Source organism: Myotis nattereri (genome assembly GCF_964212035.1).
Source record: "Myotis nattereri genome assembly, chromosome: 3".
NCBI lineage: Eukaryota > Metazoa > Chordata > Mammalia > Chiroptera > Vespertilionidae > Myotis > Myotis nattereri.
In genome coordinates, this window is record NC_138077.1 from 44132490 (window position 1) to 44158388 (window position 25899).

At 43.0% G+C, this 25899-nt stretch overlaps 1 protein-coding gene across 1 annotated transcript; it reads left to right on the top strand.

Moving 5' to 3' along the window:
• On the top strand, positions 1-25899 carry LOC308515338 (nmrA-like family domain-containing protein 1; the record flags this gene model as incomplete). The annotated part of the gene is made up of 5 exons (XM_081085967.1): positions 1-40; positions 11491-11729; positions 12207-12306; positions 18222-18412; positions 24895-25899. The coding sequence occupies 5 exons, from the start codon at positions 1-3 to the stop codon at positions 25072-25074; spliced, it is 750 nt and encodes a 249-aa protein (XP_080942093.1). The 3' UTR covers positions 25075-25899.

Here is a 25899-nt window from a genome sequence, read left to right on the forward strand (position 1 = left end):
ATGACCAGCAAGAAGGTAATTGCAGTGTTTGGAGCAACAGGTAAAAAGCTTACTTTTAAAGTGCATGCTGACTGCTTACTTTCCTGTCTTCTTGTTTTTAAAGTCAGAGCTTGCCAGTGAGGGTGAATTTCCTGCCTTTGGAGGAAATTAAGAAAAGTTTCTTACTGCTTGGATTTCTGATGTGGTAAAGGGGCTGGTGATTTGATTTTATTTGTCAGAAACTATCTCAGCAGGGCAAGGACAACTGACATTCTCTATTTCTCAGTCATGTGCTGACTTGGTATGTTTCATTTCAACATAACCTATCCTCTGGAGACTTTTCTCCCTTCACTTCCTGACAAGTGAAAGAAGCAAGTGTGGGTCTGTAGGGCATATCTAGGTGCCTAACCAATATCCCAGCCATTCTGAAAGGATGGAGGGGGTGGGGGTTAGGCAATGTGCTGAGTGACATTTCTGGGTCAGCTGCCCCAGCTTTTTAACTGCCCTCCCTGATTTCAATCTTATTTCTTCTGTTCTTTACAGCCAGAGCCATCTTTGCAAAATGTTGATCAAATCAGGCCACACCCATTTAATCTGTTCTCATTTCAGCCTCCTGATGATCCATTTGAAACTATCAGATCATGACATGCCTCTGCTCAAAACCCTCCAACAACTGCCTCCTCCCTCCCCCATCTCACTCCAAGTAAAATGCAAAGTCCAGCTAATGGGCCCCCATCTTTTACCCTCCCCTTTACTTGCTCAGGTGTTCCTCAAGTACACTCCCACCTTAAGTCCTTTGCATTGGCCGCCCCCTCAGCCTCCAGCTCCCTACACTGCTTTCTCCCTCCTGTCACCCAAGCCTCTGCTCAGATGTCGCCCTTTCCATGAGCACTTTCCAGACCTCCATATTTAAAATTGCAACTCCACTCCCCCTTACTGTTATCTGGCTGCCCTTCCTGCTTGGTTTCCTGCTTTACTGCTTGCCTTTCCACAGGAGAAGATAAGCTCTATGAGCAAAGGAATTTCGTCTGAAAAGAGGAAAGGACTGAAGCAGGGAGAAGAGAGAAATAAATTTGCAAAAACCAACAGCCAGTTATGATAGTGACTTTAGAAGGAGTTCTTACCTTTTTTAAAAAAAATATATTTTATTGATTTTTTACAGAGAGGAAGGGAGAGAGAGATAGAGAGTTAGAAACATCGATCAGCTGCTTCCTGCACATCTCCTACTGGGGATGTGCCCGCAACCAAGGTACATGCCCTTGACCGGAATCGAACCTGGGACCTTTCAGTCCACAGGCCAACGCTCTATCTACTAAGCCAAACCGGTTTCGGCAGGAGTTCTTACCTTTTGAGACAGTGTGGATGGACCTGGAGATTATGATACTAGGTGAAATAAACCAGTCAGAGGAAGACAAACATCATATAACCTCACTTATATTTGGAATCTAATGAACAAAATAAAATGACAAACAAAATAAAAACAGAAGCATGGTTACATGGAACAACTAACAGCTCCAAGAGGGAAGGGAGGTGAGGGGACTGGATGAAAGGAGGTGAAGGGATTAGTCCAAAAACATATGTACATAACACATAGACACAGAAAACAGTGGGAAAGGGTGTTTGGGATAGGTGGAGGTGGGCAAAGGGGGTGGGCTAATGGAAATAGAGACTTTGCTTTGTGTGATGGGCACACTATGCAGTGTGCAGATGTTTTGTTGAGTTGTATACTTGAAACTGTTATAGCATAATCATAATTTAGGAAAATTCCAGGACAAGTAGAATAGGAAAACTAAGATAGTTAAACCACAGTTTGAGCCAAAGTAGCCCAGCCTAGGCCCTCCTGTTGCTTTTTCTATGCCCATCTTTGTTTCACCGGCCTAAGTATATTTATGCTGTGGTCAATAAACTCTTGCTTGCTTTTCTACCCTGTGTCTCTTCATTGAAATCTTTCCTTCAAGAAGACAAGAAATGAGTGTTAGGTCCGTGCCAGGAGATGAGGATTTAAGAAATAATTCATATGTTGAAGCCCTAGTTTCTAATATCTCTGAATATGACTGTATTTGCAGATAGGGCCTTTGCTGAGGCAATTATATTAAAGTGAGGCCATGAAAGTGGTCCCTAATCCCGACTGATGTCCTTTTAAGAAGAGGGAATTTTGACACGCAGAGAAGCAGGAGGGGCTAGAGTGCGCAAAGGAAAGACCATATGAGGACACAGTGAGAAGGCTCTTCATCTGCAAACCAAAGGGAGAGATCTCAGGAGAAACCAATGTAGCAACACCTTGATCTTGGGCTTCTAGCCTCAGAACTATGAGAAAATACATTTCAGTTGTTTAAGCCACAATCTGTGGAATTTTTTTATGGCCGGCTTAGCAAACTAACATAGCTAACAAATATTTGTTATTGAATTTTTATTTTTATAAATGTATATATAATAGTTTTAAAAGTCTAATAGTCCTTGTCTGGCTTCGGTTGGAACTCTTAGGCAGCTTTCTCTTAGAGGTTTGCAGTGGTTGCTGGGACTCTGAGAGGCAGAGCGCCTGGGGATGGGACTGACCCGCCCTGTAGATCCCCCTGGTACCCACCCCGCCCAAGCCCTGCACAGAGGCATTTGCCGGATAGCCCCAGGCAAAGGCTAGATTAGCACCTCCCTAGAGGACAGAAGTTCTCTCACTGCAGACACAGCTTATTCTCACAGCCAGTTGGCCTGGAGGTCAAATCCCACCCAGTATTACATACAACAATCAAGGCTTAACTACAACAAGACTGCACACAAAGACCACAAGGGGGTGCACCAAGAAAGCATAAAAAATTTGGAGACAGACGGAGAACCAAGATGGCGGCATAGGTTAACACCGGAGTTTGCTGCTTTGAACAACTACTTCAAAAGTGAAACTAAAAGACGGAACGGACATCACCCAGAAACACTGGAACGCTGGCTGAGTGGAGGTCCTACAACTAGGAGGAAAGAGAAACGCATACGGACACTCAGAGGAGGCGCAGTGCTGAAGTCAAATTCTGAGGGGCGGAGTGCGCAGAGCGGGCTGGCGGCGGAGGGCGCGGTTGGCGTTTTCAATCAGGAGGGAGTCGCAGACTCTGAGCTCCAGATCCGGGCGAGTCTTTAGGGACCCAGACTCAAACGGGAGAAGCGGGACTGCCTGGCTTCGGTCAGAGCGAGTGCAGCTTTCTCTCCGAGCTTTGCAGCGGGTGCTGGGACTCAGAGAGGCAGAGTCCCTGGGGACAGGACTGAGAGCCGCCATAACTGCTCTCTCCGGCTCACCCTGTTGATCCTGTGCGACCCGCCCCGCCCAAGCCCTGCACAGAGGCATTTGCCGGATAGCCTCAGGCAAAGGCTAGATTAGCACCTCCCTAGAGGACAGAAGTTCTCTCACTGCAGACACAGCTGATTCTCATAGCCACTTGGCCTGGAGGTCAAACCCTCCCTGGAATTAGCTACAACAATCAAGATTTAACTATAAGACCACGAACAAAGACCACTAGGGGGTGCACCAAGGAAGCATAACAAAATGCGGAGACAAAGAAACAGGACAAAATTGTCAATGGAAGATATAGAGTTCAGAACCACACTTTTAAGGTCTCTCAAGAACTGTTTAGAAGCCGCCGATAAACTTAATGCGATCTACAAGAAAACTAATGAGACCCTCGATGTTATATTGGGGAACCAACTAGAAATTAAGCATACACTGACTGAAATAACGAATATTATACAGACTCCCGACAGCAGACCAGAGGAGCGCAAGAATCAAGTCAATGATTTGAATTGCGAGGAAGCAAAAAACACCCAAACGGAAAAGCAAAATGAAAAAAGAATCCAAAAATGCGAGGATAGTGTAAGGAGCCTCTGGGACAGCTTCAAGCGTACCAACATCAGAATTATAGGGGTGCCAGAAGATGAGAGAGAGCAAGATATTGAAAACCTATTTGAAGAAATAATGACAGAAAACTTCCCCCACCTGGTGAAAGAAATGGACTTACAGGTCCAAGAAGCACGGAGAACCCCAAACAAAAGGAATCCAAAGAGGACCACACCAAGACACATCATCATTAAAATGCCAAGAGCAAAAGATAAAGAGAGAATCTTAAAAACAGCAAGAGAAAGAAACTCAGTTACCTACAAGGGAATACCCATACGACTGTCAGCTGATTTCTCAACAGAAACTTTGCAGGCCAGAAGGGAGTGGCAAGAAATATTCAAAGTGATGAATACCAAGAACCTACAACCAAGATTACTTTATCCAGCAAAGCTATCATTCAGAATTGAAGGTCAGATAAAGAGCTTCACAGATAAGGAAAAGCTAAAGGAGTTCATCACCACCAAACCAGGATTATATGAAATGCTGAAAGGTATCCTTTAAGAAGAGGAAGAGGAAGAAAAAGGTAAAGATACAAATTATGAACAACAAATATGCAGCTATCAACAAGTGAATCTAAGAATCAAGTGAATAAATAATCCGATGAACAGAATGAACTGGTGATTATAATAGAATCAGGGACATAGAAAGGGAGTGGACTGACTATTCTTGGTGGGGAAAGGGGTGTGGGAGATGCGGGAAGAGACTGGACAAAAATCGTGCACCTATGGATGAGGACAGTGGGTGGGGAGTGAGGGCGGAGGGTGGGGCGGGAACTGGGAGGAGGGGAGTTATGGGGGGAAAAAAGAGGAACAAATGTAATAATCTGAACAATAAAGATTTAATTAAAAAAAAATTTGGAGACAAAGAAACATGACAGAAATGGAAGATATAGAGCTCAAAACTGCACGTTTAAGGTCTTTCAATAATTTTCTAAAAACTGCCGATAAACTTAATGAGATCTACAAGAAATCTAATGAGACCCTCAAGGTTGTGATAAAGAACCAACTAGAAATTAAGCGTACACCGACTGAAATAAAGAAGATTATACAGACACCCAACAGCAGACCAGAGGAGCGCAAGAATCAAGTCAAAGATTTGAAATGCGAAGAAGCAAAAAACACCCAACTGGAAAAGCAAAATGAAAAAAGAATCCGAAAATACGAAGATAGTGTAAGGAGCCTCTGGGACAGCTTCAAGCGTACCAACATCTGAATTATAGGGGTGCCAGAAGATGAGAGAGAGCAAGATATTGAAAACCTATTTGAATCAAATAATGACAGAAAACTTCCCCCACCTGGTGAAAGAAATACACTTACAAGTCCAGGAAGCGCAGAGAACCCCAAACAAAAGGAATCCAAAGAGGACCACACCAAGACACATCATAATTAAAATGCCAAGAGCAAAAGACAAAGAGAGGATCTTAAAAGCAGCAAGAGAAAGAAACTCAGTTACCTACAAGGGAGTACCCATATGACTGTCAGCTGATTTCTCAACAGAAAATTTGCAGGCCAGAAGGGAGTGGCAAGAAATATTCAAAGTGATGAATACCAAGAACCTACAACCAAGATTACTTTATCCAGCAAAGCTATCATTCAGAATTGAAGGTCAGATAAAGAGCTTCACAGATAAGGAAAAGCTAAAGGAGTTCATCACCACCAAACCAGCATTATATGAAATGCTGAAAGGTATCCTTTAAGAAGAGGAAGAAGAAGAAAATGGTAAAGATACAATTATGAACAACAAATATGCATCTATCAACAAGTGAATCTAAGACTCAAGTGAATAAATAATCTGGTGTACAGAATGAACTGGTGATTATAATAGAATCAGGGACATAGAAAGGGAATGGACTGACTATTCTTGGTGGGGAAAGGGGTGAGGGGGATGCAGGGAAGAGACTGGGCAAAAATCGTGCACCTATGGATGAGGACAGTGGGTGGGGAGTGAGGACAGAGGATGGGGCGGGAACTGGGAGGAGGGGAGTTATGGGAGGGGGAAAAAGAGGAACAAATGTAATAATCTGAACAATAAAGATTTAATTAAAAAAATAGTCTAATAGTCCTACAAGCCTTATAAAGAAATCCAACAGACTCTGCTCTATCCCTTTCCACATTTAACTCTTCTGTTTCTATTGGTATTTGTCTCCATATTTCTAAATAATGTGATAATGAGCTATTTCTTGATTTTTCTATGTTAGATAATATTTATTAGCTCTCCTATATCATCAGTCCCAAATACATACTTCCTTTTTGCTCATCTTCCCTGTATAGTTTAAAACAATTTGTATATGGATGATGGACTAATATGGACTTTTATAGTGACTATGTCATTATTGCTCATACTTGAGCCATGTACTGTGCACTTTCTTGTTTTCCCTGAAATTAGTAATTGTCTTAATTTTTTTTTCTACCTATCACTCATCTATTTTTCTAATCTCCCTGTAAAACTCGATGAGCTATCTCAAAATGAGGAAACACATCAATTAATCTCTTAGTTCTGTTTTTTTGCCTCTCCGTGGAGACCTCCTTCCTGGAATGCTACCTTTTTTTTTTTTTTAAATATGTTTTATTGACTTTTTACAGAGAGAGGAAGGGAGAGAGATAGAGAGTTAGAAATATCGATGAGAGAGAAACATCGATCAGCTGCCTCCTGCACATCTCCCACTGTGGATGTGCCTGCAACCCAGGTACATGCCCCCGACCGGAATCGAACCCGGGACCCTTCAGTCCGCAGGCCGACGCTCTATCCACTGAGCCAAACTGGTTTTGGCACTACCTTTTTTTTTTTCTTTCAAGCTTCCTAGGATTTCCTTCCCCATTATTCTAATAATTCTCTTTGCCTTTTTCCTGGGTTTGTTTTCTATTTCCTGGGTTCTTCTTGCTTGCTTTATTTTGTCATTTTGCTGGAGCACACCCTCCAGTGGCTTACAGAAAACATGTACATAAGGATTACATTTTTGAGACCTTGAGTGTCTGGAAATGTCTTTATGTAGAATGTTTAGAACCAACTGATCATTTGGTTAGGTGTAAAATTCTAGACAGAAGTTAATTTCCCTTCTACATGACATTACTCCATTGCTTCCAATGTTATAAGGAAATCTGGTGCTATTTTTATCCCCCACCTTTGAATTGACTACACTTCTGCCAAAGTTTGCAAAATATTTTTATCCCCAGTGTTTTGAAATTTCACAATTATGTAAATAATGTAAGACTTAATTTATTCATTGTGCTGGGCACTCAGTGGCCCCTTAATCTGGAAACTCATTCGATATCCTTGAACTCTGCGAAATTATATTCTTTGATAATTCCATATGTCCATTTCCTCTAGTCTCTCATTCTGGAATTCCCCTGGCTTGGTCCTCTATTTTCTCCTTCCCGTTTTCCATTTCTTTTTAATTTTGAGAGATTTCTCTGACTTTTTCGATTGAAAACTTATTTCTCCTATAATATTTTAAGTATTGAGAACTTCATCTTCTCTTCTGAATGCTCTCTCTCCAGCCTCCCCCTCCCTTTTCATTGGTGCAGTATGCAGATGTAGTGTTCTGAATGCAAAATCTTCTCCAATCTCTGAAGACATTAATGCTTTAAAATTTTCTTCTGTACACCACATTGTTTCTTTTTTAAAAAAATTAAATCTTTATTGGTCAGATTATTACAGTTGTTCCTCTTTTCCCGCCCCATAGCTCCCCTCCACCCATTTCCCACCCCACCCTCTACCCTCATCCCCCTACCCCATCCTCATCCATAAGTGCATGATTTTTGTTCAGTCTCTTCCTGCATCCTCCCCCCCAAGAATAGTCAGTCCACTCCCTTTCTATGCCCCTGATTCTATTATAATCACCAGTTCATTCTGTTCATCAGATTATTTATTCACTTGATTCTTAGATTCACTTGATGATAGATGTGTATTTGTTGTTCATAGTTTGTATCTTTACCATTTTCTTCTTCTTCCTCTTCTTAAAGGATACCTTTCAGCATCTCATATAATACTGGTTTAGTGGTGATGAACTCCTTTAGCTTTTCCTTATCTGTGAAGCTCTTTATCTGACCTTCAATTCTGAATGATAGCTTTGCTGGATAAAGTAATCTTGGTTGTAGGTTCTTGGTATTCATCACTTTGAATATTTCTTGCCACTCCCTTCTGGCCTGCAAAGTTTCTGTTGAGAAATCAGCTGACAGTCATATGGGTATTCCCTTGCAGGTAACTGAGTTTCTTTCTCTTGCTGCTTTTAAGATCCTCTCTTTGTCTTTTGCTCTTGGCATTTTAATGATGATGTGTCTTGGTGTGGTCCTCTTTGGATTCCTTTTGTTTGGGGTTCTCTGCGCTTCCTGGACTTGTAAGTGTATTTCTTTCACCAGGTGGGGGAAGTTTTCTGTCATTATTTGATTCAAATAGGTTTTCAATATCTTGCTCTCTCTCATCTTCTGGCACCCCTATAATTCAGATGTTGGTACGCTTGAAGCTGTCCCAGAGGCTCCTTACACTATCTTCATATTTTTGGATTCTCTTTTCATTTTGCTTTTCCAGTTGGGTGTTTTTTGCTTCTTTGTATTTCAAATCTTTGACTTGATTCTTGCGATCCTTTAGTCTGCTGTTGGGTGTCTGAATAATATTCTTTATTTCAGTCAGTGTGTGCTTAATTTCTAGTTGGTCCGTTATCACAACCTTGAGGGTCTCATTAGATTTCTTGTAGATCTCATTAAGTTTATCAGCAGTTTCCAGAAAATTCTTGAAAAACCTTAAAAGTGTGGTTTTGAACTCTATATCCAGTAGTTTGCTTTCCTCCATTTCTGTCATTTGTGTCCTGTTTCTTTGTCTCCACATTTTTTTATGCTTCTCTGTGTCGATAGAGTGGCTTTCTGTGCTAGGTGTCCTATAGGGTCCAGTGGCTCAGCCTCTCCAATTACCTGAGGTAGACACTCTTGGTGCACCCCCTTTTGGTCTTTGTGCACAGTCTTGTTGTAGTTAAGCCTTGATTGTTGTAGGTAACTCTGGGAGGGATTGAGCTCCAGGCCAATTGGCTGTGAGAATCAGCTGTGTCTGCAGTGGGAGAACTTCTGTGCTGGAGACACCCCTTCAGGGCAAGACTTGCTTCAATGGGGCTTTGGTGCTCACTGAGTCTGCCCCCTGAGTGTGTCCTTTATGAATCCGAGGAGCTGCAATCTGGATGGTCCCACTCCAACCACCAGGCACACTGGCTCCTGGATCTCTAAGGAGGTGCTAATCTAGCCTCTGCCTGAGGCTATCCAGCAGGAGCCAGCTGTGATGCAATGCAAGTTGCCCTGGGGCCTTGGGCCAGCTGCAGTTTGTTAGGTAATTATCAGATTGCAAAGGGCCAGGCCTTTCATATGCAAAAGCCTTTGTGGCTTGGGCAGGGCAGGGTCCCAGGGGATCTACAGGGCGGATCGAGCAGTTATGGTTGCTCTTAGTCCTGCCCTCAGAGGTCCTGCTTCTCAGTGTCCCGGCAATCACTGCAAACACCCCGAGAGAAAGCTGCCCTCAATTTCCGTCCGATGCCTGACAGCCCAGTTTCTCTCGTATGAGTCTGGGTCCCCAGAGACTCACCTGGAACTGGAGCTCAGAGCTTGAGACTCCCTCCCGATTCAAGAAGACAACCCTGTCCTCAGCCGCCAACCCTCTCCGCATGCACCTCTGTACCTCTGTATTTTACTTCCGCACCGCACCTCCTCTGAGTCTCAGTATGCTTTTCTCTTTCCTTCTAGTTGTAGAATTTCCACTCAGCCAGCCTTCCCGTGGTTCTGGATGATGTCCGTTCCTTCTTTTAGTTGTATTTTTGAAGTGGTTGTGTGAGGCAGCAATCTCCAGTGTTTACCCTATGCCGCCATCTTGGTTTCTCAGGGCCTTGTCCGCGTTGTTTCTGCTTAACTTTATCAATTTGTTTATTTTGGTTTTGCTGGAGGCTTTCTTCAAACATCTGGTGACCTTTGGCTGTATGTTCATATTTACTACTAGATCACTAAACTTCAACCGAAGCTCCTTGTGGAAAAGCAGAACTCATTGACAGCAGACCCTATAGGGTTATTGGTGGTGCATCAGTTGGGGTTTCACATGAAACAAATGCCACAATCTTTCAGAGAAGCAAAGGAAAAAATAAAGCTTGAAAGGGAAGAGACCAATAATGAATAAGTAAGCAATAAGAGAAAGGAGCAGAGGGCAGGAGAGATGACCAAAACCCAGGGAGAGTAGCAACATGGAGATAGCCACCTTTCTTCCTGTTCTTGGATTTCCTGCTGCTGATGCCTCTTTTGGCCAGACCAAACCTGAGAGCATGAAGAGAGCGCATTGATGGAGTCCAATACAAGTCAAACTCCCAGGGCACTAAGCAGGGTGCGGAAGGTGAAGGTAGATTTGAAGGCGCGAAAAACATATTCAGGACAGATATACAACCAATTTGATAGAGAACCCCAAATGTTAGTAACCCAGCACATAACCGGGCATATATGACAGAGTATTCAGTAAATATTTGTAGAGTACATAAATTAGGCAAGTAATGATAATATAATCAATGACTTTGAATGCCATAAAAAAGAAACTTATGCAAGTTTTCGACTTAAAAATAAAATAGGAAGCTCTTTTGAAAAGAAAATTTTGTGAAGACCTCAAAATAAAATCTATAACCAGATAAAAATAGCCGAAACCGGTTTGGTCAGTGGATAGAGCATTGGCCTGCGGACTGGGGGGTCCCAGGTTCAATTCCGGTCAAGGGCATGTACCTGGGTTGCGGGCACATCCCCAGTAGGGGATGTGCAGGAGGCGGCTGATCGATGTTTCTCTCCCATCGATGTTTCTAACTCTCTATCTCTCTCCCTTCCTCTCTGTAAAAAAACAATAAAATATATTTTTAAAAAATTATAAAAAAAAATAGTTTTTCCCAGTTGAATCTGGGCTATAGGGTCTGGCACCCTGCTCACTTGGCCTCATTGTTGTTGGGGAGCACACGAGACTTGGTTGGAAAGTTTGTGAGATGGACATTCTGAGAAAAGGAAAGTGTGTGGAAGGCCGCCTGCCCTGTTTATCAGAATTCCAACTTAGGGGAGACTTAGGGGAGTGTTGAAGGTGGTGCCCCTAATTATTCCTTGACCTTTCCAAACAAGTCTGTGAATGTGCAGACCCCTGGGTGTTTACTGGATACCTGATGCCTAATCTTTGGGTGCCCTTGCCTTGAGGACAATGGAAACACATGTGCCCTCCCAAGATTACTTACTCTACTGATTGTATCTAAAGATAAAAAAATGCCAATAAAAGCCTAATGAGGCAGGCAATCGAGGCTGCCTGGTTGCTATATCTGGGCCGTCCCTTAGCCTCTCTTTCACAGCAAATGTGTATCAGAGTAATCCATTCATCGGTCACTCAGGCTCTGCTGGCCAGCCCTGGAGCCCCAGCAATGGTTACCTCAGGCCTCTCCCATTCTTTCTCTGACCCATAGATTTTTCGAAGCTGCCTCTGATGCGGCTGTGAAAAACCTAGTTTGAAAACTACTGTTGCAAAAATGGGAATGCCTCCTGAAGTAGTTATTATAACAGCTGTATTCTGAATGGTGGTACTTCCTGAGCAGCTATTTTTTAGTAAATATTCCTCCTGAACCTTCCTCTGTTTCTTCTTCCCCAATGCTGCAGGATCTCAGGGTGGCTCTGTGGCCAGGGCCCTTTTGGAGAGCAAAAAGTTTGCTGTAAGAGCAGTGACCAGGAATGTGACTCAGCCAAAAGCACTGGTGCTCCAGGAACTTGGTGCTGAGGTGGTAAAAGAGGACCTGAATGATAAAGCATCGGTGGAGGCCGCCTTACAAGATGCCTGTGGGGTCTTTCTAGTGACCAACTACTGGGAACATCACAGCAAAGAGGAAGAAGTGTATCAGGTGGGAACACTTTTGAGCCCTTTCCTCTTACCCTTCCTGGCTGCTCTGCTCTCCCTTGAAGGGGATGGGCCTTAAGTCTGAGCAAAAATTGCCTCACTCCACACAATCTCTCTGGTATTTATGAAATATATGTACTTGAAGTATTTCTTTGATTGTGAAGTCAGTGTTCTATAGCACATGTCCACATCTCAAGACTGTGGAGATCTGAGGATGACTGTGCAGTGGAGCCGGTCATTTGTCTGTAGATGGCATTTGAAGGGTACCCCATTAATTAAGGTAACTCTGAAGTGAAAATGAAAGAACAAAAATGTAATGAGTATATTTTTACTTCTGGCAGAGAATTTGGGGAGAACTTAATAATGGGTACATAGAAAAAAAACTAAAACAAGCAAATAAACCCACAGTGATTAACAACAGGCAAAATAAAAGTTTGTAGAAAAAAATGTAACCATAGAATATTACTTGGTTCAATTTCAGCTGTGTGGTAGGCACTACTTTTTTGATCTAGCCAAACATTATGATATTGGGAATATGAAAAAAAGGGAATTGCATATATGTGTGATGGTGGTGTTGGGCTGTATGTGTCTGTGAGAGAGAGAGAGAGAGAAAGAGAGAGAGAGAGAGAGAGCACATTAAAGATGAGGACTGATCTTTCAGAGTAAGAATTTAATAGGTGATATCTTAAACTGAAAAAAATCAAGCTTTAGTAGTGCAAACCTGTTATTTAGAAATAAAGAAACAGCTAAAAGAGATGAAAGTGGTTACTTATGGAGAGCAGTTATCATATGAGGGCTCAGGGAACATCATTGTCATTATAAATTCAATCCCCCCTCCCCCCGCTTGACAATACTATTTGAAATGATGTTTGTGTATAAATTGGAAAAATGTGAAGATTAAATTTTTTAAATGTAATAATGGGTTCAGCCTCTTGCAGAAATGGCATAATTCAAAAAATAAGAGTAGGATTCAGCTATTTGAGGAATAGCTGTTAAATTAATTATACCATTTACAGCTTGTCTTTTAGTGATAAACTTTGGAAGAGCTCATATTAGGAATTCTGGGTTCTAATTCTGATACTCACTTACTATGAGATCCAGGAGTACAAAGTCACTTCTCTGCTCACTTTCTACCTCTACTAAACCAGATTAATTATATCTTCTCTACTTGCTACATGGGGTTTTGTAAGGAAAAAAGAGAAAGAAACAGTGGAAAGAAAGAAAAAAGAGAGCAAGAGAAAGAGGGGAGAGAGAGTGATGCGGAAAATAAGGGGGGGTGGGGGTGGGTGGGTTGCAGTCTGAATCTGTGCCAGTAACCTAATGTACACTTGATAGCCTATAATTAAGTCACTGCCCCTTTCTCCACAATCTGGTCTTGCAAGACCGGTTTACCTAAGTACTACTCCCATTTTACAGAGGCCACAAAACATGAACAACCCCCGGAGGGGGTTATCAGTGCTGGCACCAGGCCAGGCCTTTAGGTGTGGTCTCAGGGCACCCATCCCAACACATGGGGCTTTTTGCAAAGCCCATGAAAGGTCTGGAAGTTCCATCCCATATTTGCGGGACAAAGAAACCAAAGGGTATAAAGGGAAAGCTTCTTCCCGACTGCTTTACCTAGGATTTGGAGAGAAACAGTCTCCCCTGCATCCTGTACTAGTACATGCGAAACATCTGAAAATAAATGGGTATTTCCCGTGCCTCCAGTACTCCTGTGTATTTTTCAGTCGCCTGGTAAATACTGTAACAAGAGAAAGAGAGAAGAGAGAGATGAAGGTGTTTTATAAAATTTGGAACTGAAATACAAAAAAGAGAATGTGTGTGTGTGTGTGTGTGTGTCTTTATTGTGCCCTCAATATCCAAATGGTGTGCAGATACAATTAATTACTAGAAAACATTATTACACTGTATGAATATTGTTTTCTCAAGTATCCCTGAGGCTCATATATAAATAAATGTGGCAGTTGATCCAAAGATACTGATAGCCTAGAGCAGTGGTTGGCAAACTGCAGCTCGCGAACCACATGCGGCTCTTTGGCCCCTTGAGTGTGGCTATTCCACAAAATACCGACTTCTGCGCATTGGCCACGTAGTTTCAATCGCACTGTATGTGCGCGCCCACATGTGGTATTTTTTTTTTTTTTCCTGCATGCACCCTGACCAGGGCTGGGGATCAAGCCTGCAACAGAGGTATGTGCCCTTGACCTGAATCAAACCCAGGAAGCTTCAATCTGACGGTGAATGCTCTATCCACTGAGTCAAAGTGGATAGGGCAAGGTGACTTCTAAGGTTCCTTCTAGCTCATCCATCTGACCTATGATAGCAACAGGGAAAACATGCTCCTCTTGACCTGAGTCTCATGGTCAGAATTCCTAGATGGGCCCTGAGAAAGATTCTGAAGGTCTGGCGGCGGAGTGTGTGTGTGTGTGTGTGTGTGTGTGGGGGGGGGGGGGTGCTAGGGGGGTAGGAGTGCTAAAGTTGTAACAAGGATTCCTAATAATTCCAATGCTTCCAGTCCACTGGCTGGACTTTCTCTGCCCTTTGGAGTCATTTTCTTTGTCCACAGTCCAAGGTGGCTCTGTGGAGTGGAGGAACTATGGGAGTATCAATGGCAGCAATTCAGTCTTTTTTCCTTGGCAAGTAATTAAGACTTATCAGAGGCATAACTAGTGACAAAGTCAACCTGAGCACCTGCCATACAACAGGTGACTTGGGTAATAGCTCAACAAGTAACCCCCTTTCTTCCTATGCCTTTACTAGGTTACAGAAGCCAGCTCACTGACACTTCCCAGGTCCTGAACTAGGGCATTGTAATCTCTTGGTTAGACTGGCCTGTATGAAGAGGTGATGCCTTAAACTTCTTCTGGTACCCAGTCCCATCTGGGGCTCCAAAGTCTATATAACCCCGTGTTTGGTATTCCTGAGACTCAGGTATCGTTCCCACTATAGGAATAGCTAATATTTACCAACCGCTTAGTAGGGGCCTGGCACTGCACTATTTACCTTCACTTCATAGATGAGGAAACTCACGTAATATAGATTAAGTAACTTTCCAAAGATCACTAGTAAGGCAGACCAGGACATGGACCCTGGCAGTCTTACTCCAGAGCCATTGTCTTTACCACTGTCCTATAGCTGCTTTGAATCTCATCTCAAGACCTTCAACTCTCAAACAAAACAAGCCTCAAAGTCAGATGAGACTTATCAAAGAGTGCCTCAAAAAGCTTAAGGACACATTTGTAATACCTTAACTAAAAAAAAAAAAAAAAAAAAAAAAAAAAAAAAAAAATTCAATAAAATATATTTTTTTAAAAAAAAAGTCAAAAAAAAAAAAAGCTTAAAGTGCTTTACAAATAGAAAATACAATTAGAATTTAATCTGAGCAGGCAATGTGCCCACCAAGAAATTGCGACAGGAAGCTAATTTTGCTACAAAAGATTAAATGTGATATTTAATCCCTGGCTGCTAAGCCTGAAGTCACTTTTACACTGGGTTGAAATTCAGAGACCTTGATTCTTGTCCTAGCCTGTTGTTTCCTAGCTGTGAGGTAGCAGGCAAGTCAATAGACTTAGTTTCTTCATTAAAAAAAAAATCTTTATTATTGAAAGTATTACACATATCCCCCTTTTTCTCCCATTGACCTCTTCTAGCCCACCCTCTCCCTCTGCCCCAGGCCTCCAACCACCCTGTTGTCTGTGTCCATGGGTTATGCATATATGCATACAAGTTCTTTGGTTGATCTCTTCCCACCCACCCTCCCCCATCCCCGCCTTTTCTCTGAAATTCCACAGTCTGTTCCATGCTTCTGTGTCCCTGGATCTATTTTGTTCATCAGTTTATTTTTGTTCATTGGATTTCACATATGAGAGAGATCACGTAATACTTGTTTTTCTCTGACTGGCTTATTTCACTTAGCATAATACTCTCTAGGTGCCTCTATGCTGTCTCAAAGGGTAAGAGATCCTTATTTTTTTTACTGCTGCATAGTATTCCATGGTGTACATGTACCACAGCTTTTGTATCCACTCATCTACTGATGGGTACTTAGGCTGTTTCCAGATCTTAGCTATTGTAAATTGTGCTGCTATGAACATAGGGATGCATATATTCTTTCTGATTGGTGTTTCCAGTTTCTTAGTATATATTCCTAGAAATGGGATCACTGGGCCAAATGGCAGTTTCATATTTAGTTTTTGGAGGAAACTCCATACTGTTTTCCATAAAGGCTGTCTGTACTCCCACCAGCAGTGTACTAGGGTTCCCTTTTCTCCACATCCTCGCCAGCACTTGTCATTTGTTGATTTGTTGATGCTAGCATTCTGACAGGTGTGAGGTGATACCTCATCATCATTTTAATTTACTTCTCTCTGATGATCAGTGATGTTGAGCATTTTTTTTCATATGTATCTTGGCCATCTGTATGTACACTTTGGAGAGATGTCTATTTTGGTTCTTTGCCCTTTTTTAAATTGGATTGTTTTGTCTTCCTTTTGTTAAGTTGTATGAGTTCGTTATATATTTTGGATATTAACCCTTTATCACATGTATCATTGCCAAACATGTTCTCCCATACAGTGGGCTCCGTTTTCATTTTGTTGATGGTTTCTTTTGCTGTGCAGGAGCTTTTTATGTTGATGTAGTCCCATTTGTTTATTTTCTCCTTAGTTTCCTTTGTCCTAGGAGATGGATCTGTAAACATACTGCTGTCGATCTCTCCCTTATAGTTCTCCAGAAGTATTATTATTTTATTTAGGTGCTCCTATATTGGGTGCATATATGTTTACCAGGGTTATATCCTCTTGTTGGATTGATCCCTTTAGTATTATGTAGAGACCTTTATTGTTTCTTGTGATGGCCTTCATTTTGAAGTCTATTTTGACAGGTATGAGTATTGCTGCTCCAGCTTTTATTTTCATTTTCATTTGCACAGAAAAATCTTTTCCATTCCTTCACTCTCATCCTGTGCGAGCCTTTTGTTCTGAGGTGGGTCTCTTGTAGACAGCATATATTTGGTTCATGTTTTCATATCCATTCAGTATTTCTTCATTTAAAAAATTAGAGTTCTGAGGCTAGATCATATCCATTTTGGGTTCCAGCCTCAGGATTCTGGGATTCTGGGTACCCATGAGAGGCTGTGTCACACTGTAGGACGGGGCTTTTGAGTGACACATGAGGGTTTGAGCCCACTTCTGCTGCTTGCTGGCTGAGTAATTTCTGGAAGTACCTGATATTCCTATGTTTCAAGATTGTTTTGAAGATTAAACCAGCCAATATATTGGGCTCACTCATTCTTTCATCCATTCATTAAATATTTTGGGGGCTTATTACTATGTTCTATTCTTTTACTGGGGAATTAGTAATAAACAGTTCAAAACAAAGTCCGCCCTCATGGAGCTTTTATTTGGGTGGAGGAGATAGATAAGAAACATAATAGATAAGTAAAGTATATTTGTAATAATAGACAAATAAACATAATAGATAAGTAATAGGAGGTAAGTACTGTATAAAAATAGGGCAGGGTACGTTATATGTGGTGTGCCAGCAGTAAGGAGGTGGCATGTGAAACTTAAACAAGAGGATCAGTGGGCCTCTTTGAGAAGGTGATGTCTGAGCACCTTCTGATGAGCTAGGTGGTGGTCTTTGTGAGTATTCAGGAAAGAACATTTTGAGAAGAGGGAACAGCTCATGTGGTTGGAAGAGAGCATGTAAGGGAGAATAGTAGAAGGTGAGGCCAGAGTTAACAGAGGTCTGGTCTTGTAAACCATTGACTTGTCTTTTGAAGGACAGAGAGCCATTGGAGGGTATGGGCAGACATGATATGAGCTGATATTAGTTTTACAGATTGACAAAGAGACCATGGAATGGCAAGAGTGGAAACAAGTAGACCAACTTTGCAATAATCCAAGTCAAAGATGATGGTTCAAGGTGGCTTTGACCACGGTGGTAGCAGTGAAGTTGGTGAGAAGTGGTCAGATTCTAGACATACTATGAGTAGGATTAAAAAAAGAAAGAAAGGATGTGGGGTGTGAGAGAAGTGTCAAGCTAAGATTTTTGACTTGAGAAACTGGAATGATAGACTTGAAATGGGGCAGTCTGTGGGAGGAGCAAGTAGTTGGGGGGCGGTTATAGGAATTCATTTTGATGCACATTGACACGTTTATTAAACAATAAAGAAAGGATGTTGAGTAGGAAGTTGGGCAATAGAGCCTGGAATTCAGCAAAGAAATCTGGATTATAGATACAACTAATTATATTTTGCACAAAGCAGATGCTTAGTAAATGGTGGCTTTTAAAAAATCAATACTTAGGCATTATGGTATGTTCTCAACCTTGTAACTAATTGTGCATAGATTGTGGCCATGAGGTGTTGCATTGCTTTCCTACCTTTTGTTTAGTGGTTGATTAATTCAAGTTGGTAACTCTTACTGAGGATGTGATATAATTACCTATTTTTATCTCTTGTTTTTTTTTTTTTGTTTTGTTTTGTTTTTACTAGCACTGCCTATGGGGGACATTCCCATGGATGGCATCTCTGTTGCTGATATCGGAGCAGTCGTCTCTAGAATTTTTGATTCTCCAGGAGAGTTCTTAGGCAAGGCTATGGGCCTCAGTGCAGAAGCACTAACAGTACAGCAATATGCTGATGTTTTGTCCAAGATTTTGGGGAAAGATATTCGAGATGCAAAGGTGAGTTCTTAGAAGATATAAATGTGATCATAAGAGCCCAGCTTAGGTCACACCCCACTGACTTAGACATTCTGGTAGACTCTCCATGCATTTAGACAAGGGTTCAGCTTAGGCTGTCAGAAGAAATTGAAGAGGATTTCAGTTCCACAAATCTATCTTATATTGGTGCATCTGAATCCTACCCTTATGGCTTTATTTCTTTGGCTTAAGGTTAATCAGCTTGTTAGAGTAAAATTACTTTCGGATGGCAAGAACTTAGAATCTGAAGACTGAAGTACAACTTTTTCATACACACTATCCAACTCTTCTCTCATAGGCACTCATTGCTGATCATTCCAGTCTGCAGAGCTCTCTGGTGTGGGCAAGGCACTTACCTTTCTGAGCCTCAGCTTCTTCACCTGTGAAGTGTGATAATAGCATCTACCTCAGGGTGATCTTGTGGAAATGAGAGAGAATATATTTAAGGGGCTTAGCACAGTGTTTGGTACATACATACCTATTGGTATATATCAAGTACCTCTTGTGTACCCGGTGCTATCTTTGAGGAGTTTACATCAGAGTGAAAATGTTAATGCACATGAAGTCACAGGGATCAGTGCAGCTATAACACTATAGATGCTTAATTGTGTTGTCCACACTCTCTGTGACCAAAGAAGGGTAGGAGAAGTCTTTATGGCAAAGTGGCTTTGAGGTGGTCCTTTAGGGTGGGCAAGACTGTGTCTAGATGGAGGGAATGATGGTGCCGTCCTGGCTAAATTCTAGGATTCTAAACTCTAGCTTGACTAAATCCACATGAATGAACCAGACGCAGTATGAGAAAGTAAGCAAATCCTGGCTCTGCCCTTACCTATCTGTGGAACCTTGGCAAGTTACTTAACCTCTGTTTCTTCATTTGCTAAAATAAGTTTATATATATATATATTATGCCAAGTGTCCCCCTTGGGATTTCGACGGACTGGGAGTTCAATCTCTCACTATGATGCGTGCTGACCACCAGGGGGTGGCACAGAATAAAGGGAGGCCCCGGCCGGCAGCCAGCAGCCACTAGGGACCCTACCTGTGCACAAATTTCGTGCACTGGGCCTCTAGTACCTAATAAGATTGTTTAGAGCAGTGGTTCTCAACCTTGGCTGCACATTAGAATCACCTGGGAATCTTTTTAAAATCCTGATTTCTGGGCCTCATCCTCCGGAAATTCTGTTTCTTTGTTATGGGGTGGGGCCACAACATTAGTAACAAAGAAACAGAATTTCCGAAGGATGAGGCCCAGAAATCAGGATTTTAAAAAGATTCCCAGGTGATTCTAATGTGCAGCCAAGGTTGAGAACCACTGGTATAGAGGATGAAATGATATATAAATGGCAGGCCCTGGCACTGGGTCAGCAATTAGTAAGCCCTTGATAATTGATCATGGTATAAATCAGGTAGGAATGGCCTAGACCAGTGATGGCGAACCTATGACACACGTGTCAGAGGTGACATGCAACCTCATTTTTTTGGGTTGATTTTTCTTTGTTAAATGGCATTTAAATATATAAAATAAATATTAAAAATATAAATCTTTGTTTTACTATGGTTGCAAATATCAAAAAATTCCTATATGTGACACGGCACCAGAGTTAAGGTAGGGTTTTTCAAAATGCTGACACGCCGAGCTCAAAAGGTTCGCCATCACTGGCCTAGACCAGTGGTCGGCAAACTCATTAGTCAACAGAGCCAAATATCAACAGTACAATGATTGAAATTTCTTTGGAGAGCCAAATTTTTTAAACTTAAACTATATAGGTAGGTACATTGTTATTACTTAACTAGGGGCCCGGTGCACAAAATTCGTGCACGGGGGGGGGGGGGGAGGAGAGTGTCCCTCAGCCCAGCCTGTCCCCTCTCACATACTGGGAGCCCTCAGGCGTTGACCCCATCACCCTCCGATCGCCTGATCGGCCCCTTGCCCAGGCCTGATGCCTCCGCCAGAGGTGTCAGGCTTGGACAGGGGACCCCCATCTCCCCCCGATCACTGGCTCTGGCCCCCGCCCAGGCCTGAGGCCTCTGGCCCAGGAATCATGCCTGGGCAGGGGACCCCCATCTCCCTCTGATCGCTTGCTCCACCCCCCGCCCAAGCCTGATGCCTCTGACCCAGGCTTCAGGCCTGGGCAAGGGGACCATCATATCCCCCCAATCCCCGGCTCCGCCCCCCACCCAGGCCTGATGCCTCAGCCAGAGGAGTTGACCCTCATCACCCTCTGATCACCAATCACCGGATCGGCCCCTTGACCAGGCCTGAGGCCTCCGGCAGAGGTGTCAGGCCTGGGCAGGGGACCCCCAGCTCCCCACGGTTGCAGGCTCCGCCCCTGCCCAGGCCTAACGCCTCTGGCCTAGGCGTCCGGCCCAGGCAGCGGGGACCTGCAGTGGCAGCGGGGGGCGCCGCGATCGTGGGCTTCGCTTTAGGCCCAGGCAAGGGACCCCTAGCTCCTGGGACTGCCAGCTTCCACCGTGCCCAGCTCCCATCGCTGGCTCCACCCCTACTTCCTGCTATCACTGGCCAGGGCAGCAAAGGCGCCTGATTCTCCGATCATGGCTGGGGGGCATGCCCCCGCCTTTGCCCTGCCCCCCAGCTCTTAGCTCCCCGCTGGGTTTCCGATCACTGTCAGTGGCAGGGGGCTTCTTCCTGCTTTCCCTTTCGCCTCCCTGCATTGTGCCTACATATGCAAATTAGCCGCCATCTTGTTGGCAGTTAACTGCCAATCTTAGTTGGCAGTTAATTGCCAATCTTAGTTGGCAGTTAATTTGCATATAGCCCTGATTAGCCAATGAAAACGGTATCGCCGTACACCAATTACCATTTTTCTCTTTTATTAGTGTAGATTAGGGTGCTCCTAAGGCTTAGGAAGAGCCACACTCAAGGGGCCAAAGAGCCACATGTGGCTCACGAGCCGCAGTTTGCCGACCACGGGCCTAGACTAGATCGTGGATAGGACAGACCTTTTACAGAAAAGTGAGAGGAACTGATGACACCACACATTACCAGCCATTTCTCCAAAGCAGGTGTTGATAAGAGGAAGGACAACAGGACTTCCGTGAAGGAAGTGTGTGTGCCTTGCAGACACCCTCAGAGCTGAAAGGAGGCTCCATACCTTCTTTCAAGCTGGCAGGCAGGGACTAGTCTGGCTCTCTGCCTCTCTTGGCTGCATTCCACCATCTGTGAAATGAGTGTTGTTGGGGTGATTTCCAAGGTCATAACCCAGCACATCCTCTCTACAGGAGGGGTCCACAATTAGGACCCACCACCTCCTTTTTTTAAAATAAAGATTTATTAGAACACAGCCACACCATTTTTTATGTATTGTCTCTGGCTGTTTTCATGATACATTGATAGAATTAAGTAGTTGTGACTTAACCCATATGACCCACAAATCCTTAAATATTTATATCTAGTCCTTAGAAAAAACTTTCTTGACTCCCACTCTAGAATGTTTCCTAGAGGTAGGCCCAGAAAGTTGATTTTTGTTTTCATCTGCAACTCTTGGTCCAGTGAATCTTGAGTCATGAGGGGTTATCTAGATTCCCAATTCAGAGTCAGGAACAGGAGCTACAAGGAGGCTAAGAAATCCTAATAAATTATTATATACTAGAGGTCTGGTGCACGAAATTTGTGCACTGGGTGGGGGGGGGCGCGCGTCCCCTCAGCCCAGCCTGCACCCTCTCCAATCTGGGACCCCTCTCGCAATCCGGGACTGCTGGCTCCTAACTGCTCACCTGCCTGCCTGCCTGATCACCTCTAACGGCCTCTGCCTGCCAGCCTGTTTGCCCCCAACTGCCCCTCTGCTGGCCTGGTCACCCCCAACTGCCCTCTCTGCTGGCCTGGTTGCCCCTAACTGTCCCCGCCCCCCCCAGGCCTGGTCGCCCACACAGCCTGCTGTTCAGTCATTTGGTTGTCCCTCACTAACCCCCCTGCCGGCCTTGTTGCCTCATGCAGCCTGCTGTTCAGTTGTTACCGTTACTGTGATGGCATCCCAAACAATTTGCATATTTCTCTATTATTAGTATAGATGTCTTTAATGAAGAAAATAAGTTACCCCCAAACTCTGGATGACAGCCAATCACTCAAAAGATGGACTCATGAGAGGATCTGCAAAGTCACTTGTACCTGGGTGTAAATATACTTCCCAGGGACTGACCCCTCTCCAAGGGCATTTGCATTTGGGTCTTATATTTCTTTTGTTTCATGGGTTTGAAGTCTGTACGGAAGAAGGAGAGAAAGGTGAAGGAGTGTGGGCATGTGGAGAGTGTTCATTCTCAGAGGGCCAGGTAGACGTGTTCAGGGCCTTCCAAGCATCACTCAATCACATACTTGGTCCCTGACTCTTCTTAGTACATCTAGTTATTTCACAATTCAGCAGAACTTCTCTAGCACCAAAAGTTCTAGGGCATTAGAAGCTGGAAGTTCTACAGAATGGTTAATGCCGTGCTTAGTAACTAGTCTGACTTGAAGATGCTGCCCAGGGTTCTAGAGTGGGGAAAGGCTTAGGCATCATGCTACTCTGGGGAAGGATGCATGTGGCCACAAGGTGGCGCTCCAGCACTGGCAGTCTGACTTTCCCCGCCCCCTAGTCTGGTCAGAAGGAGGCATAACTGCTTCAGTGAGTGCATGCCCTGGAAGAAACTCCCACCAGGAACTCTGGTCTGGCTGAAACTGTCTGTCCAACCCCAAAAGGAACATGGTCCTCTCAGAAAGCGAGACACAACAAAAATCTTTTTCCTTCAAAAATCTGCAGAAAAGAATCCCTTATTTCACTAAGGAATATTAGTTGTCAAAGTTATAGGATGAGGGAGTGACCCAAGGAGACAGACATTTTCAAAGTCATCTTCCATGCTTCTCATGCAATCTTCTTACTAAATTTTAAATTGTTTTCTTATTTCAAATATAGCAAATGCTTATTTCAGAAAATTATAAAAAAGAAAACAAAAATCACGTACTCAGAGATAGCAACTAATAAGATCTGACACATTATATTCTAGTCTTTTTCCAATATATATATATGTTTGTATCTAGCTCAGCGGTTCTCAACCTGTGGGTCGCGACCCCTTTGGGGGTCGAATGACCCTTTCACAGGGGTCACCTAAGACCATCGGAAAACACATATATAATTACATATTGTTTTTGTGATTAATCACTAGGCTTTAATTATGTTCAATTTGTAACAATGAAAATACATCCTGCATATCAGATATTTACATTACGATTCATAACAGTAGCAACATTACAGTTATGAAGTAGCAACGAAAATAATTGTATGGTTGGGGGTCACCACAACATGAGGAACTGTATTAAAGGGTCGCAGCATTAGGAAGGTTGAGAACCACTGATCTAACTTTTTCATTTAATGTTATATTATGAGCATTTTTATTTTGTTAAAGTTCTTTAAAACATTAATTTTAATAACATTATGTTAATAACTACATAATATTGTTAAAATATATATATTAAAATTTATTCTGCCATTTCTTGTTTTTGCATAGGCAAGTTATTGTTATTTTTCCATATTATAAATTCCATATGATAATCATTTTTTTAAAGAATATATTTTTATTGATTTCATAGAGGAAGGGAGACGGAGAGTGAGATAGAAACATCAATGATGAAAGGCAATCACTGATTGGCTGCCTCCTGCACACCCCCTATTGGGGATAGAGCCCACAACCAGGGCATGTACACTGGATCCAATAGTTAGAAATCGTCTTTGCTAATTCAGGAGGGGGAACTATTGATGTAGTTAGTGTCAGAGGGACTCAAGGGGTGGGTTTTGTGGAAGGTGACAGAAGGCATCTCAGTAAGTGTGTGGTGAGCAGCATTGGTGTGAGCCTGGGCCTGGCAGAGTCTGGGATGGTTGAAGTCAAGATGCTCATTTCTAATCAAAGACTGGAATGATGATGAAGGGACATCAGCCCATAGGAAAGGATAGAGAGCCTGGTGCCAGAGTGCTGCATGGAGGTGGAGGGCCAGATGGGTAGACTGTCAGAGAGGGCTGCTGAGGGACTGTATATGAAAGCAGGTCAGATGAAGGGAGGACAGATCTATCGTTTCTTATCCAAAATGCTTGGGACCAGAAACAATTTGGCTTTCAGAAGCTGCAGCTTTTAGGTTGTGTTCTACATGTATGATGTAACATCACCATCAGGGGCAGGACAGGAACCTGTAACATCTCTGCAGAAAAATATATGGCTATTTCCACTAAACGGTATCATTAAAAAGCATAAATAGCTTCCAAGTTCGGATCAGAATTAGTTCAGAAAAGTCAGTTTTCTGTCAAATTGCTTAAGAAAAAAACTCAAGAGCTTCTTGGGTTTTGGAGTTAGGCTGAAGAACGGTGGACCTATGTCATCATGAAGGTGAATCATTTATTCTCAAACTATTTTCAATGAGAGCTGAAACATTTCCTTTTCAAAAAATTTACTATTTTTTTTTTAAAACTTGTTCTTAAAAGATCACCCCGGAAGCTTACGAGAAGCTGGGGTTTCCTGGAGCGGAGGAAATGGCCAACATGTTTCGTTTCTATCAGATGAAGCCAGACCGTGATGTCAAGCTCACCCATCGACTAAACCCCGAAGTCAAAAGCTTCAGCCAGTTTGTCTCAGAGAACAAGGAAGCCTTGATGGGCATTTAACAGGCACCTGACAACTTTCTTTTTCCCTGATTCTGGCCCTCTGTACAGCACATCTCCATTTACAGAACAGATATGTTAGAATGCAATAGTTTGCAACTCCAAAGGCGTCCCTGAAATTCTCTCTTAAGTAGGAAACATGGAAATGGTGATGGACACAGTGATTTGATTCACATATAACTTTCCAGCTAGTGATAAGGATGGTATACCTGTTAAGTAAGAAGCCCCAAACCTGGCACCTTCTGTAGCTTTGTCTCCCCAACAGCCAAGTCTTCCCTAACATGAATGGGGGGTGGCCACTCAGCCTTCTCCTGCCTAACTCATCCAGAGCCCTGGCACTGAACCTCTCCTTGGCAGCTCCAAGTCCCCCCGCCCCCCCAAGTGCATTGTCACATTCTCAGTGAACTAAGTAATTTTAATTTCTTTAAAAAATATTTTTTAATTGATTTCAGAGAGGAAGGGAGAGGGAGAAAGAGATAGAAACATCAATGATGAGAATCATCTATCAGCTGCTCCCTGCACACCCACTACTGGGGACTGAGCCTGCAACCTGGGCATATGCCCTGACCAAGAATTGAACTATGACCTCCTGGTTCATAGGTCAGTGCTCAACCACTGAGCCACTTTGGCAGGGCTAATTTCATAAAACAAAACAAAACAAAACACACACACAAAAAAGCTTGGTAGATAACTTTCTGGGGTGGGGGCAGGGGGAACATGGTGTTCAATGAACAAGCACAAGTATTAAAAACTCTAAAATTCAGTTTTGTTCAGGGTTGAAAGTTAACGTTCTCTGATTCACTCATTAAACCATCTATTGAATCATTC